Here is a 17,611-nt window from a genome sequence, read left to right as displayed (position 1 = left end):
GGAAGATGATTGAGAGACGAAGTGAGTAGTATTATATTTTAAAACCACATATAATATATATTAACACCACGCAATTATGTAAAATTTTACTCACATATTTCAATCTCGATAGTAACATCCGATATTTAAGTAATATCTTAATAATATACCGTCAAAATCAAAATTATACTATAATGTTATATTAAGATAATATTGATTAAACAATATCATTATATATCAATATAATATAATATGTATTAATAACATGCAATTATGTAGCACATTCTTGTATAATAATATGTAATAAAAATATGTGTAGTATATTTTTTTTATATAACAATATATCACATAGTCCTCGTATTGAGAATATATTGAGAAAATGGATTCTCTCTCTCTCTATATATATATATATAATTACTTCTTCAAAATAATAAAATTACTTCCCCTCATTTAAGGAAAGGATCTTTATTAAAATAATAAAATTGCTTCTTCAAAATATATTATGGAATGTTAAATTTTGCTTTAAACGTAATCCCTTATTTGGAGGGTGGGGTAGTTAATAGAATTATGTAATTACTAACTAACGTTAATTAGCTATAGAAATTAAGATCAAGATCTGACCGTGCATTTAATATAATCTAATGATCCACATTAGTTCTTATTTTATAGGCTAATCTTGGTTTTTAATTTAGCCTAACCCTATATAGGTATAGGAAGAGGTTCTAATAAAAACCTTTGGTTCTAATAAAAATCTCTGTTAAAATGAGAACTAGAACCTAATCTTGGCCTTTTAAATTAAATCTAATGGTTAGGATTTAGTCAACAAAAGAAACTGTGCATCTATTATATTTTACTGTGCACTTAAAAAATATGCAATTTATGGAATTGAAACCAACAATGCAAAATACTCAAGCAAATCAAAATTGTGCATCTATGCAATCGAAATTGTGCATCTGTAGTTTAATCTCAACCCTCTATTTTATTTAAATCAATGACTTTAAATTGGTTCCTAGTTTTCATCTTAAGGGGGGTTTCTATGTTAACCCTACCATATATATATATATATATATATATATATATATATATATATATATATATATATATATATAGAAGGGCTATCATGAGAGCACCTCTTAAAATAAAAAATAAAAACTAGGAAAAATGTATGAATTTTATGTATAAGCTATGAATTGCGAAAAATAAATTTTTGCTATCTTTGAGATTCGAACTCAGGACCATAAATCCATCCAATAGGATGATGAATCAGCCGTAGATCTTGATGATCTAAGGGCTGAAAATGATTCTTATTTTATATCTTAAGAAGTGCTCTTATTTTAGCCATATATATATATGTATATGCACCCGTCCCAAACTACTTAAAAGTGTTTTACTACTAAGACCTATTTGAATTAATAAGTATATACTGTTACACTAATGGACATTATTTGTCGTAATAACAAATCGACATTACAAAGTAAACATTAATATAAATAAATTAAATAAAAAAATAAAAAATAGAGAAAATTCCATATAGGTATATTGATTAGAGCATCGGTAACGGGCTACTCGATGCCCCTTACTCGAGTAGCCCAAGCATCGAGTAGCCCGTTGCAGAGCTTGCCTACTCGAGGGTTACTCGTTTGTTCGAGTATACCCGAATCACCCATTTTTTTTTTCTTTTTTTCTTTTTCTTTGAAATTAGATATTTTAATATTAGTTTTAAATATATATTTTAGGATTTAAGTAATTTTTAATGTGTCTTTAGGTGTTTTTTGATGTAATATTTAGGATCTTTATTTAATGTAATTTTAATTATTAGTGAATTATTTTATTTAAATTTGAGCAATTAAAATTAAATGAAAAGCATAAACATCAAAACTAAAAAAATCAAGTAGGCTATCAAGTAATCCCAATGCAGCCTCCTTACTCAATGTGGTCCCCTCCCTCCTATCAAGTAAGCTATCAAGTAGGCTATCGAGTAGGCACCATTGCGGATGCTCTTAATGTTTGAACCAGTTTACAATTTATAAACTCGTACTTTAAAAAAATAATTTTTCAATTTGTTCCCATCCGGAACCCGTGTAGTAGTACCCGTTAATTACTCAAACTCATTTATAATATATCTAAATAAGTAAATGTATTTTTTTATATAATAATTGGTTATATATGTCAATAAAATCCGAATGTTACATAGTAAATATTCATAATAAATAGTCTAAATACTCGCTAATTAGTCTTTATTCGTCTCAACTACTCTATATAATAATATTCGCTTACTAAATACAACTATCGTTTTATATGAATTGTACAAATTCTATATATCATTTTATTGAGACTCAAAATAGTGAACTCTAATGAAAAATCGGCGTGTATCGTTTTATATAAATCTTTAGTAAAGTCTCATGAAAAATCAATATGATATTCAAAATGAAATGGACCGAATGGTGTTGTGTTTTTCACATCTCATTACGTCTATTTTGTAAAAAAAAATTATATTTTAAAAAGATATGCTCCCCCTCCCTCCATCCCACTTCAAATGTCTTATTTCTTTTAACACGATTATCTAAAAAAATATTAATTAAATCATTAAGTGGTGTAGTGTAGAATTTAAAAGGTGATATGTGCCCCAAAGATTCCCACTTTCTGAGATTAATTTTTCCATAGAGAAAAACATGACATTTGAAGTGAGACAACTCAAAAATAAAAATAAGACATTTGAAATGAGAAGGAGAAAATATGTACTTTTAGTGCTGAAATTAATGAAAATATACTACTCCGTATTAATTTACAATTATAAAAGTTCTTTAGAAATAAAATAAAATAAACCTATTTTGACTTCGGCATACATAATGTCTATAATCGCTTCTTTTTTTACGAAATTCGTAGTATAAATAATTTATTTTAAATATTATATAAATTAATTTTATTTTATTTAAAAAGTACAACTAATTTATTTTAAAATTAAATGTTAACTTTCTAGCATTTATAGGTTTTATAAAACCTTCAAAGTAAGTTTAGCTAGTTCGGTTTTTGGCCTTTAGGGGTTTTTCCGTACAGATTTTTTTTTCTAAAGTTTTAACGGGACCCTTAATCTACTTTTCTAGTGCTAGTTCGGTTTTTGGGTCAAATTGCACCGCAAATTCCAATTGTATCTATATCGTAACTTTAATAGACTATATTTCCACGCAATCAAAGTCAATCTTTTATTTTATTTGCATTATTACAACAATTTTTGTGGATAGCATTGTTACAACAATACTATTGTGGGAAATACGGCTTGATTTTTCCTTTTCGCTTCATTTTAAATTTAGTAATATTTCCATTTCCATGCCTTTATAAGCCACCATCCCACATCACCAAAAATCACCTTTTGGCTTTTGGATATCTTCTCTTCTCTACTGGTTGACACGCCCATTAAACTCTCCAATCATCAAACTCTCCGCCACTTGCAAACAATTCCCGGCATCTCCGCCTGACACCCGGAGCTATTCAACTCCGCCGCCGCGATTTTCTTCGGCGAACTTCGTATGTTACTTCACCTATTGTCTATCAATACACCTCATATATATGTATATGCATCTCGATTATTTGTGCGTTTATTTCAGCAGTTCCTTTTGAGCAGATGTGTGTGTTAATTTGAGCAATTCAGCTGATAGCTATATGTTATTGTGTGTGTGCGCACGCGCGTGCGACAGATCTTTTCTGATTTTCAGTTAAATCATTTTCATGGCGATTAAATCAACTTATCCCTCACCGACCAATTGCGTTCTGCATTTTGAAATTTGGACTTCATAGTTTTCCTTTTGACTTCTTGCTCGCTTTTAGTTTAACTATTGATTAATGATTTGAAGATTTTTATGCATAAACAATACTCGTTTATTTCATATTTTATTTCCACGTTTTATATATGCTTCATCTAGTTAGTTGAGTTCGATTAAGAAATTACATCTCAAATGAGAAGTCGCTGACTGGATTTTGCCTCCGTGTGCTGCTTTTGAGCTGGAATTTGTCATAATCGTATGCTCAAGTTGACTAAATATGTTCCTCCAATAGCTAATTTTTAGTGTTATATAATTCATCCTTGTTCTACGATGGTAAATTCCGATATCTGATCTTCTTAGAGTAGATGATGATCCCCGACAGCGACAAATTGACGAGATTGTAAGTTAACAATTTCCTGGCTTGTGGCCTTGGGTTTAGTTTGAGTTTTTGATTAATTATTGGATACTTGTATGCATAAACATTAATTATTTCATATCTTCCACGTTGTTTGTTTGCTTAATCCAGTTTTCGAGTTCGATTAAGAAATTATATCAAAAATCACATGTCACTGGTTTTTTGCCTCATATGCACACCCTTTTATAAGTTCAGTTAGTTTTTGAATCCTTTGGCTAAATTTTTTACTGTAATATATATGTTCTTGTTTTATGATGATGATCTCCATTTGATCTGCTTAGAATAGGTGTGCAAGATAGATCCTGCACTTTGATAATGATCACCGAAAACAACGATTTGTTGACCGAGATCCTCCTCTGGCTGCCTGCAAAATCCCTCATCAGATTCAAATTGGTGTCCAAGAAATGGCTCGATTTGATCTCGAGTCATCATTTCTCCGAACAGCACACTCTGCAGCAGCGCCACCAACGCTGTCATTCCAAGTTGAAGCCTTCCCTCCTCCTCCACCTTGCAGAGGCTTCAACCTACTTGTATCTTCACAGCAGCCCCAATGGTGAAAAGTTGGTGCCATATGCTTTCTCCTCGACTCTAGTTGAGCCAACTTTACGGAGCTTCTCCAACGGCCTCTTTCTGCTCCAGTGCCGTAATGTTGAGAAGCCTTTTGAAGTTTATTGCGTTTACAATCCAACCACAAAGCAGTCCAAGGAGATCTTGCTCAATGTGGATGACATGTATAGATGTGTTTTGGGGCTCAACCTGGTATTTGATCCTCTTAAATCGCCTCATTACAAGATTTTTTGCATCAAGGCTACTCCGAGGAGATCATTCAGCTTCTGGCGGAGTTGGTGGAGGCGCTGTCAGATTGAGGTGTACGAGTCTGATACAAGCACTTGGAAGCTTTGTGGTGAACCATTTTTGGCTCCACGAGAAGTGGTGTTTGATCATGGGATAGAGTGGAAAGGCTGCATCCATTGGTGCGGGGTCTTTTTTGATCTTCAAGAATGTGTTCTTGGAAAGCATCCAGAAATTGTGATTGCAGGGGATGCTGGAACGGAGGGTTTTCACCAGAAATATGTAGAGTCCAATGGCTTTTTGCATAATGTTGCTCACTTCCCCGAAAAGAAATCTGTTATGGTATTTGAACTGCAACGTGACTACTCCAAATGGTCGTTGAAGTATCACATTAACCTTGATGGAGCTTCAGGGTCACTGTCCGTGCTGAGTTACATCAGGGGAGAGAGCGAAGACGAAGAAGATAGCAAGTTAGTGCTTCATGAACCTGGCAAGATTAAGTTTTATGCGCTGCGAGAGAACTGCGTGAAGGGGCTCGTTGATTTTGGAGGGACGGGATTTTACCAAGAGGGACGCTCTCAATCTGCTTCTAACCATACTTTTCAACTCATTGAAACACTAGCTTGTGTTTGATTCCGTATGTCTTTCCTGTTTCTTCATCTCTATACATGGTGATCTTGTTTATTTGTGTTCTCTACTCTCAAAGTTTATGTGATTTTTGAAATTTCACCTAATGCTCTTAGGCTTCAACAAAAATCTTCTCATATCCATGCTTTATAGTCAAAACATTGTAAATGACGCAACATATAAAATCATTCCTCGTTGTCAACTAGATTTAGGAGGCCACAATACAAGAATATGAAGTTTAATTGATATAGAACTCGTAAAAAACTATCAATTTAGGACCTGAGCGGCAGTGATTATCAATTCAAGACTCAGAAACACTAAACAACTGTGAAATCAAATGAATCAAACCACAACCAAAATTTCACCAAATTGAAAGACATCTAACAACTCAAATGGTATGTCAACAAGATCCTCGTAAGTGTTGTCAAGAGATCTGTAAGCCTTAAACTTGCCATCCCTACTGCACAGCAAATGCCGCTTGTCCGATCCACCCACGAGCCTCACTATACCAACGCAGCCTGCACTTGCAGGGGAATGATGATGGTATATGAGGAGCCACTTATGATTATGATCTTCAACCCCTCCCAACTCCCACATTGTTACTGATTCAAATCCATCCCTATCTTCCGACACTTCAACATGAAAGAGATGGCCATTTGATTCTTGGAGATGCTGAACAGAATATGAAAGCCTCTCTGAATCTGGATATTGAGGATAAGGTACTGTTATAAACTTACAATCTTATTATTAGCCATATCAAAGTAGCAGTAAGCTTTACCGGTGCACCAGCAGATGCCGTTGTTCCAGAGTACTCCGGTGGAGCAGAAATAAATTCTTCTAGGATAGGTAAACGCTCTCAAACCGAGCTTCCAAGTGAGTCGTAAATCTCGATCTTATAACTGTACTCCTTAAATGGATTCTCTGAACTTGAATTCGACCTAACACAAATAATTTTGTAATGCGGAGAGTTTGGAAGACTGAATGCTAATGCCATCCCTCTAACATAAGGGTAATCGTCATTCTTGATCAGCCTAATCTTTCTTGGCTGCCTTGTGGTTAGATTGTAGACGTAGTAACTATTTCTGATATGCTTCGATTTCAGCAACATCAGTCCATTGCATTCTTGATGTATTTTATGGTCAGCTACACTCAGGCTATAAGGTATCAGCAACATAGTACTATTTTGTTCTTTGTTCTTTATTTAGGGGGATGTATTAGTTCAAGACTTTAATAAATTTCTGCAGACTTGTATTCGTTCAAGACTTTTAAAAGTTTATGAAAATCTGGGTGTATTCGTTCAAGACTTTTAAAAGTCTACAAAAATCTGGGTGTATTCGTTCAAGACTTTTAAAAGTCTATGAAAATCTGGGTGTATTTAAAAATCTACGGATTTTAACATTGGACTGATTTCCATGGATTTCATTCAAAAAATACACATGAACAAATCCGAGCTCGGACCACGAGAATTCAAATCTTGAGAGTTTCCAGCGCTCGCTGGGTACCAGCGGACGCGGCTGAAGAAGCCAGCGCCGGCTGGCACCTAGCGGCAGCTGGGTGTCCAGCGCTCGCTGGGTATCCAGGGAACGCTAGGGTCCAGCGGCCGCTAGGTGCCTGTCTCTCGCTCGTTCAATCCCCGCGCTCACTGGGTTTGTAGATTTCAAGTCCGAAAATATCACGCCAAATTCTTGCTAATTCATTAAAAATCCAACCAAAAATTCATTCAAAATCATGAAGAATCCGTGAGAATTTTATAGACTTTTAAAATCTACATAAATCTTGAACTAATACACCCCCTTAGTTTAATTCACATCTAAAAAGTTTTGTGATAGTGAATTGTTGATGAAATATCATTTACAACTAAGAAGCATATGATTGTAGGTAAAATAGAATTAATTTACGACGTGAATTATAGAAAAAATAGGGCAATTAACAATTAAGATACTATGTGGTTGTCAATGGTAGGTAAAATAAGGAAAAAATTGTAACAATTATTATTTTTTATATCTTTTTATTTGAGTGACTATTTTTATCTTTATAATACCAACAGATATATTATTAGTTCACTCCTTTATTTTTTTAGGCAAAATATTATAATAGTCATAATTTTGCTTACTATAAAATAAATGGTTAATTGCATCAAAATACCTGATCTTTTCCCAAATTTTGGTTTTTTGACAAACTTTTTAATTGTAGCAAAAATTTTAGCTATATTTCAATTTATTGCAATGTTCGTCCCGCGTATATTTTCGGCCAAATCCATTCATTTCCGGCCAATTTATTTTAGCTACGTTTCAATTTATTGCAATGGATTTGAGATGACAATGTTTCATTACCCGACACGACATGCCACCTAAGCTTTACGGAGGTCCACCTCAGCATGGATTTGGCCGGAAATATACGCGGGACGGACATTGCAATAAATTGAAATGTAGCTAAAATTTTTGCTACAATTAAAAAGTTTGTCAAAAAACCAAATTTTGGGAAAAGGTCAGGTATTTTGATGCAATTAACCCTAAAATAAATAATGACCAAATTTTTTAAAAACAATATAAATTCTAATCATTCTTATAAGAAAACATAGAGTTTTCCCAACACTTCTAATTTGTCAATCTCATTCCCCTCGTAACAACTTAACATATCAACGTCGACCTAGAATCATGCTTCATCAGCGAGCAAGTTTTCTTTAGTTTTCATTAATCAGTTTCGAATTCCACTTATCAGCACCGCCTCAGCCTTTGTCGTTATCTCGATGCTCGATTATTTCGATTTTCTGGATGAATAGCCTAAAAAAGTTTTTAAAACAACGATGAGAAACTATGCTTGAAAATTAATAAAATAATACTTGTTCACAAATAAAGTGAATTTATATTACAAAAGCTCTACGAGAATAGCGAATTCCCATATTAATAACAATCTCACCACCAACATTTGAATGATATATGAAGTATGTATTAAAATATATGCATAATAATATTAATCGCGCCATAAATGTGTATGAGCATTATCGAATCTCTAATGTCCACATACTACACGAATAAATACGCTATCTAAATGGAATTAAAGCAGATATTATTTTAATATAATTTATCACCAACGAACTCAAAAAATTATAATTATGTATAACAACATTAATCAACAGACATACATGAATAAACACACATATCACACCTGAAATAAACGCTACTAAACTTTTAATATACTACATGAACAAACAACATATATGTCTGAACAATCAGGTGTTATGCTTGAACAAACATCCATAATCAAATCAATTATATATACATGATTGATTTAGAACACAATGTGTCTTGAATTTTCAATTAAAACACATGAATAAACAATCAAATACTATATATACTAATTAGTAGACATAAACACTTAATCTTCCTACTATACCTTAGTCACACGTTGGACCCATGCCCTTGCATCATCAAGCTGGATGCCAATTCGAATGTCCTCATTTTTGGGTACCTTTTTAAAAACAAACAAGACACACACATATATAATTAGAATATACTTTTTTATGTATCAAATTTATTTTACATGTGAAGGTTTATGTTACCTCAAAGCTAGGGATTGCTTCAGCTGAAGTTGCATCAACAGAATCATTTGAGTCATAGAAAAGATGATCATCAAGATCCATGTTTTGGCTTGATTCTGGTGCATCAATATTGATTGTTACCCCAATTATCTTACATGCTGCACTTACGCTCTTCTTAAAAACCTTGGATTGTCTCTCAGCTAAGGTTGCACCTTGAACTAGTTGTCGGATTTTTTCCATCCTTTCAGCGATGTCTATGGCTTCTTTCATAATTCTACAAACCAGGCTGCTATTCTCTATATCTGTATCACCCTCATGATTTATGTTTTCAATAGGTCGTTGGTCTACATTCATATAGTCGTCCGGCAACTGAATGGGTTCACATAAAGAGCCACCGCCGAAGAAACCATCTTCAAGCTCCCTGCGTTGCCGTTCTCTAAGCCCGACTGTTGACCAATTCATGAATATTGGGAACAATCTATTTTCTGGCTTTCGATTCATCTCAAAGCGATCTACATACAAGAGCTGAGAATTTGTTCTTCGATATTAATTACAAATATTTTATAATTAAAAGCAAACTACTAAAAATATAGTAAATTAACTTACGACTAGAAATAATGTTGGGCCAGGAAATACTTTGGTTTGATCCACCAGCCATGATCGTTTGTGGTCAATCAGAGTTCTCAGCACATACTCACCCCAATTCCATTGTGAAAGCTCATGCAGGTTGGTTAAGCATCTGAAGATGTATGGGTGCACTGTTCCACTGGCTGTGCTCTCTATGAGTGAGAAAGCCATTGCAATCATGAAGTGTCGTTTAAACCACGTACCTCCGTCTCTGCTATTAACCATTTCATTAAGGACTGCTCCTATCTTGATCTTTTCTTTACCACCAACTCCGAAAAATGAGACCCATTCCTCAAACATTTTGTTACTCGCAGTTCGTTCAAAATTGACAATCAGTTCCTTGCCTTTCGGGAAACCAAAAACTCTGTACACATCATCCTCGGTTACCTTGAGGTTGCGCCCATCGTCTACTTGGAGCTCACAACTTGCAGAGTTGAACTTGTCGAGAACCCAATATGCTAACTTCCCTGGTATTTGTCTGACCTTCAATTCCAATATTCTACCAAAGCCAATAGCACGTATGGCTTCCTTTTGTGCATCATTTAATTCACCTAACTTATCATGGAATGTGGCTGTTGTTGTGCGATTCTTTAAACTAGTATGTAGTCCAGTTTTCTGTGTCTCAACTGCTAGCTTCACACCTCGTCGCCGACACTTGACATTCTTTGGATTTATAATGTGAATTCTATCCGTATAAGACTCGGGTGTTGTTTCCCCGACAAGCTCACTTGGTTTTAACTTTTTGGCCATACACTTAACTGAAGAAATAGTATTAGGTTTTTAGCAGTATATTAAGATGTGAAGAGTTTAATTAAGTAGAAGAAGCACCTCGTTTAAATGGACGTTTTCCCTTGTCCATGCTAGTTGGAGCACACTCTATATTCTCTGTCTTATTCGAAGCATCACCAATTTCACAACCATCTGAGACCCACACACAAAAGTATGTTGTTAATATCATAAATGGTGATTAAAAATAAGCATAGCATGAGGTACAAACCACAAACAACTTCAATGGTTACAAGTCATTATCAACCATTATACATGTTTATTAAGCATTTGTTATGCATACATATTAGACGAACACAATATATATTAAAAAGTGTATAAGATTTTTTCCTAAACAAACACATATATTAGATTAGTATATACTACTTAGGTTTTCCATCATATACCTTTATTAATTTTTGAAGCAGATGTCCTTGCTATTTTACTCCGTTTATTCTCAGGCAATTGGATTGAGCCACCAACATCTGGTAAATAGTAATTTTAATTCGAATATATATTAAAAGACATACCTAGTAAAGATTTTTCCTTACTTTTTTTAGTCTCCATGTTTGCAGATATGTACCTTCATGAAAACATAAAGAATAAGCATTGCGTTCAGTGTCAATATTTAAACAGAGTTACTTAAGGATAGTATTAAAATTATTGGTATGAATTATCATAGCAAATAAGTGTTCCAGTGCATGAATGTGTTCGAATTGTTCATAAAAGCTAATACGACCAAGGAAACAACATAAATTTATGTATTTACCACGGTGCATGAAAGCATCTTTTACCCAGATCCGTAGAACTCAAAAGTCAATATATGAAATTTACTAAATTATCCAGCAAACAAAGTCTAGTGACGACATGCTGGACCGCTATCAACTACTCCTTTTTCTGCTAAAACCCAATAATTACCTCACAATCCAGGTCTTCTGTAACAATTATGAGGAAGCTTGGTGAATTTTATAGATAAGATTGATAGGATTGGAGAGTGATTAAATAATCCACCCAACTTTAGGGTGATAAATAATAAGTCTCAATTGCATGATTAGGGTGTAAGTCGAGTTATCCATCTGGGTCCAATAATGCAAACCAAACACTTAATTAAGTTGAAATATTTTTTCAATCATTTGTATATAATAGATAATAGGCTATATTTTATGTGGCACTCTAAAAATCTCCCCATTCTCATTTTCCTCAAACCTCCTTAATTTGCAAATTTTTTATTTACAATATTTAAATTATACATTCAATTATTATAAATCAATTAATACAGACATTACAAAGCATAATTTATGACAATTAATTAAATAAATATATAAATATATCAGTATTTTTTGTTGTTAAAAAATATATAAATATATTAGGTGCATTTTAGATGCAGTTCCACTGTAATAAGATAAAATTATGTATTTATAAATTGGATCTAGGTATATTAGTCAACAAATTAAAATGAAAAAAAAAATCATAAATTTCCTCTTCAAATACTAATTTAGTTATGCATAAATAGTAAATCTACTTATATGCCAAATACCAGGTCAAATTCATTCTAGAATGATAAGGTATTTCAAATCAACCTATAAACAAAATATTTATATTGATTATTTCATTTTGGATGAATACAGTTTTATTAAACAAAATATTGCAACAACTTGTATTATTCTTGCTCTGTCCCATGAATCTTGACACGTTTGATTTCGGCACGAGAATTAAGGAGTTGTAGATTAGTGTTTTAAGTGTGTAGGTAATAAAGTATAAAAGTGATAAAGCATGAGAAAGAAGGTAATAAAAGTGATAAAGTAGAAGAGAGAATGTAATAATTATTACTCCTTATTTGGAAATATGTCGAAATTCGTGGGACGGCCCAAAAAAGAATACGTGTCAAGATTCGTAAATTGGAGGGAGTATAAATTTAAATGGGATCAATTAATTAATCGGATTTGAGACGAGTACATATATATACATTATAATGATTTTCGAACTCTTATCTTATATTTATAAATTTAAACATGGTTGGGTAATTAGGGAATATATTATTATATGGGATTGAGACAGGTATCTTCCTAATTCTCTATTCTTATTTATGTTAAACACTCATTAATTATGCATTCTTAATTCATATATTTTAATTTTTATTTATTTAATATTTAAAATTTTCTTTTATTAAAGCGTAAAAAAAATTCTTAATAATTTGCATTCTTATTTTTTTTTATTGAAATTCTGCATTGATTTTTTCATGAGACTTAATTTATAGATTTCAAATCTGAATAAAATTATATTTATGTATTTCTAATGGGTATTTTTTTTTCTCCAGTTTAACAAGAAAATCAAGCATAATCATGCTACAATTTTTCGGTCATGGTTATAGTTTGCCCATATGGAACTTGATCGAACACTTTTATTAGTTAGTAATATCTTTTATTTTTGTTTATATAAAGTAGGTCAAACATGTTAGTGGAACATATTAATTTTAGATATATAGAGGATGAATACAAAATAAGTATATATAAGAAAAACATAATCATATGTAATATTAAATATTTAAAATGAGAAATTATTGTTAATTTTAAATTAAATCAAATTTTTCTTTAGAAAATGTTAAGATTCGCTTCGAAATTGAGGAAAAAAAAGAAGAAAATAGTAATACAAAAATAGGGGGTAAGGGGTGGAAATGAAAAATAAGCAAACAAAAGGGAAATAAATTTAATCGCTTAATTTTTTAAGTGAACAATTAGAATTAGTAGTAGGGTGCATTCAATTTGATGGTTGGAAAAAAGAGGGATAACAAAAATTTATATATTTAAATGTCTTCATTTTTTTCCCACATTTTACACAAATTATTTTTCCTTTATTATTTTCACTTCAAGGAGGGATAATATTGTCACCCCAAAATGGAGGGATAATATTATTCCTCCTTGTCCTTGAAGTAAAAATAAGGAAGGAAAAATGGTGAACTTCTCTTTTGTATAAAATGTGAGATATAAAATAAGACATTTAAAGACATAAATTTTTGTTATCCCTCATTTTCTTATACATCAAAGTGAACACACATGTAAACTAAATCAATTTTCGTGACTTAGTTGTGGTTTTTTAAATTCAAGACGAGATGATGCTAAAAAGTCAGAAGTGATCTAACAAAATTTCATATGAGATGATGTTCATAATTCAATTTGATCTGACCATCTCTAGATGAGATGATGCTCACAAGTCAATTCTGAACTTCACTGTCTCTCTCTTCTCTCAATCATTTTCTCTCTCTGAAGTCGATTGCACACTCAAATTGAGCCCTAATTCCCCCCTTAAACTACCTGCCTTTCTCTCCCTCTAAATTCAGGCGTCGCCGCCGTCCTAAGGGCGGCGTTGCTCGCCTCATCTCTGACTCCCTCTTCCATTCCTTAATTAGTTCGATTCTGTTTCCACTTCTTAAACCCATGAGAATTCTCCATTCGAAGCAATTAATACAAGAGCCCTAAGATTTCTTTTTCCTATAACCAGTTGTCGTTCCTTATTCTAGACTCCGACGAAATAGTCGTCGCTGAGCTTGCGGTTCGTCCGCCGCCGAGTCACCGCTAAGTTGAGCTGCCAGAGCAGAGATGCCAGAGCCAGAGCTAACCAGAGCAGAGATGCCAGAGCCAGAGCTAACCAGAGCAGAGCTACCAGAGCAGAGTTGCCAGAGCAGAGCTTCCAGAGCAAAGCTGCCAGAGCCAGAGCTAACCAGAGCAGAGGGCCAGAGCCAAGTTGCCAGAGCAGAGCTGCCAGAGCTAAGTCATTAAAGTCAGAGCCAGAGCCAAGTCGCCAGATCCAGAGTCAGAGCCAGAGCCAAATCGCCAGATCCAGAGTCAGAGCTAAGCTATTGGAGTCAGAGCGCGGAGCCACACGCCAGAGATAATTCGCAGAAGGCGGAGCTACTTAGCAGAGCGGAGCCAAAGAGTAAAAGTCTGCCCCAAGGAAGGAAAACCAGAGCTACTAGACAGAGCGGGATAATGAGGACAGAATCAGGCTCTGTAATTAGGGGACAACGACCTGACAAGTTATAATCTAATAATAGCCTTAATTAGTTTAATGGCGAGCATGCGGAATAGATGACCAAACGAATTTACTACTTTACCCCGACTGTAATGCCTATAAATACCTATGATGATGAAATAAAGCACACGCTCTCTCTTTTACTGCTTTAAGAACTCTTCTTTTTCCTTTCTCTCTAGAGTTTGAACTAATAAAATTACATATATAAATAAAATATCTAAATTGTTAGAGTTATGTTTGTTAGATAGTTGACAATTGGAGTCATGGTTGAATATAATTTCATATTTGATGATGCTCTCTCAAACTCTAGATGAGATGATGCTCAAAACTCCAGACGAGATGATGCTCTTTCAAGTTTTAGACGAGATGATTCTCTTTCAAGTTTCAGACAAGATGATGCTCAGAAGTTAGAGATGATCTGTCAAGTTTGCGACGAGATGATGCCCACAACTTGGTTGGTCTTAAAACTCCAAATGATACGATGTTCGATAAATCAGTTATGGTCTTTTAAATATCAGGCGACATTATTTTCATAATTAGTTATGCTTTTAGAAGTTTGGAATTATATGATACTCACAATTCAATTATAATTTTTCAAACTCCATATAAAATTATGGTCAAAAGGCAAAATAAAAAAAAATTGAACAAAATTAATAAATCTTGTAACAACAAATGCAACAAATCAATCCGTCATCATATCTATGTCAAATTTATATGTATTTCTACTCTTTTTTTTCTTACGCGTTAACTTTTTATAAAATTTCATATGAAAACTAATGGGTATTTTTATGATCTCAACAAAATTAATAATATAATTGCTAAAAGTTGTTGAGATTAATATAATTTAAAATGTATTACTAATTTAATTTAATTAATTATATAAATAATTTACATAAAAAATTATTTTATATAATTATCATAAGAATAACATAAAATATATAAATTACAAGAAAATATGTACCCGTCGAATTTCGACGGGTAATACACTAGTATAATTATAAAATAATCATAAATCACAATATAAAATAATTTCGACGCTAGTTTTATTATGAGGAAGTCCTGTGGTAACGGACCCAGACTTGTCAACGATTGAAATCGCATTAATTAATACTACAAAATCTTCCTTGGTTTGGTGCTTTGGTAGTTAACGTGAAAGTCAGCTACCGTTGTTATGAAATGAGAGATAAAACCACCTCTTTAATTTCCAATGGGTTATTAATTGTATTTTTCATATGATTTCAAGAAGAAAATCAAACTTGTTCCCCTCTAGAAGAGATCACTTATACATGAATACTAAAGATATAATACACACGTATTTCAATAAATTAGATTAATGGTACATGTGACACACATACATATCATCATTTTAAACAATCTAGATTTAAATCATAAATAGATAAAATTTATTACAATTTTTTTTTCAAGAAATTTAAATAAATAAAATACTTCCTTCGTCCCCAAATAACTTCCTGGTAGGCAGGGGCACGGGTTTTAAGACAAAATTATTGAATATATTGAAATTGGTTAAAATGTGTTATATATAGTTGTATAGAAATTTATTTAGCTGACGGTTCAAAAAGGAAATATAGGACGTTATTTGGGGATGAATATGTTATATCAAATTAATTTAAACCTATATATGTATATTAAACTTCTATACTATTCTTCCAAATTAAAATAGGTAAGGCTATATAATAAACTTCTATACTATTCTTCACAACCAAAACTAATTTATGCACAATCAAAACTAAAACTTTGTCAATTAAGCAGAGTTTTTTGCTCAAGCATTGCACAAAGAGACGATAGATTTCAGAAGTGAGAATTAGCAATACACTGACAATGCATATCCAATGCTACTAGAAAAGTTGAATTCAAATTTCAACAATCTCAAATTAAACAGCACAAGTAGAATTATACAAAAGTTCTAAAATTAAACTATTTGAGTTTTTTAGCCACGTGATCGAGATGATTGCATACCACTTAAGATTCTAAAACTAAGTAAACAGGATAATTTCTTATGAAAATTCTATTATAATCGATCGTTTTTCTCTCTACACAACAATCTGAATTCAATTATATGCAAAAAGAGATTTATCATGAAATTTGTATTATTAAATTTACCTGGCCGGCGGAGGCTGATGATGATCGGTTTCCAATTGTCGGCGCTTGCGAGGCATCTCACGGCAGCGTTAGGAAACAGGAAAATTCACAATCTTGGGACTAAACTAGGTTTTGTTTTTGGGCTATATATGTTGTTGTAGGAAAGGTGACGGCCGAAGATTCATGAGCTCAATCATTATTTGGATCCGAGTAATATAAAGTATTAATAAAATTAAATACTAGTATATCACATAATAATGAATATGGGTTTTTTTGGCACAAATGCAACAAAAATATATTTAGAGAAAGATTTCGATTTTTTTTTGTTAACAGAATTTCGAAGATACCTGAATTTAATGCCCGGTTAAATTGTGTTATGTGTAAAATTATATTCAAAATATCAATCCAAATTCTCTATTCATATTCTGGAATTTTGATAATTTATTTTTTTTATAATTAATATTCAATATCTAAATATGAATAAAAAATATGTGAAGTATGTTGCTCATCCAAGTGATTAATGGATATTGTACAATAAAATGAATATAGTAAAAAAAAGAAAAGAACAACAATGCGAAATTTGATATGATTCGATCTTAAAAATCTACATTTATGTGAGATCAATAGAAAAACATCATTATCACCGGCGAAAATTACAATTATAAGCTCTCAATCACAAAAACGTCGTAAGCTAACAAACTTTGTCACCTAACTTTGTTAGTTTTTTTTTTTTTGAGAATTACAAGAGGGTATCTAATATTCTCCCCGTCCCACGAATATTGACACGTTTTTTTTTTTTTTGGCCGTTCCAAGAATCTTGACACATTTTCAAATAAAGCAATAATTATTACTTTCTCTCACATTTTCAAATAAAGTAATAATTATTACTTTCTCTCTCATATTTTATCACGTTTATTATATTCTCTCTCATACCTTATCACTTTTATTACATTCTCTCTCCTACTTTATCACTTT

The 17,611-nt window shown here is 32.5% G+C and overlaps 2 protein-coding genes across 5 annotated transcripts; one reads left to right on the top strand and one right to left on the bottom strand.

Annotated features, from left to right (window-relative positions):
* The first annotated feature begins 3,220 nt into the window (after window positions 1-3,220).
* On the top strand, window positions 3,221-5,681 carry LOC131016101 (F-box protein At5g07610-like). Of its 4 annotated transcripts, none has more exons than XM_057944685.1 (2): window positions 3,221-3,504; window positions 4,442-5,681. In XM_057944685.1, the coding sequence occupies exon 2, from the start codon at window positions 4,471-4,473 to the stop codon at window positions 5,578-5,580; it is 1,110 nt and encodes a 369-aa protein (XP_057800668.1). In that variant the 5' UTR covers window positions 3,221-3,504; window positions 4,442-4,470; the 3' UTR covers window positions 5,581-5,681. The 4 variants fall into 4 exon arrangements, with proteins under 4 accessions (XP_057800668.1, XP_057800665.1, XP_057800666.1 ...); XM_057944682.1 differs by having other exon boundaries at window positions 3,331-4,140; window positions 4,437-5,681; XM_057944683.1 differs by having other exon boundaries at window positions 3,332-3,504; window positions 4,437-5,681.
* Window positions 5,682-9,127: 3,446 nt separating this feature from the next.
* Window positions 9,128-16,804, bottom strand: LOC131018886 (uncharacterized). The gene is made up of 5 exons (XM_057947580.1): window positions 16,658-16,804; window positions 11,038-11,090; window positions 10,571-10,663; window positions 9,722-10,500; window positions 9,128-9,640 (listed from the first exon to the last, which is right to left on the bottom strand). Exons 1-5 carry the CDS (start codon window positions 16,711-16,713, stop codon window positions 9,128-9,130), a joined length of 1,494 nt encoding a protein of 497 aa, XP_057803563.1. The 5' UTR covers window positions 16,714-16,804.
* Between the last annotated feature and the right edge of the window lie 807 nt (window positions 16,805-17,611).

Source organism: Salvia miltiorrhiza, chromosome 3 (genome assembly GCF_028751815.1).
Source record: "Salvia miltiorrhiza cultivar Shanhuang (shh) chromosome 3, IMPLAD_Smil_shh, whole genome shotgun sequence".
In the NCBI taxonomy this organism is placed as follows: domain Eukaryota; kingdom Viridiplantae; phylum Streptophyta; class Magnoliopsida; order Lamiales; family Lamiaceae; genus Salvia; species Salvia miltiorrhiza.
The sequence above is the reverse complement of the archived record's forward strand: the minus strand, read 5'-3'. Positions and strand labels throughout refer to the sequence as shown.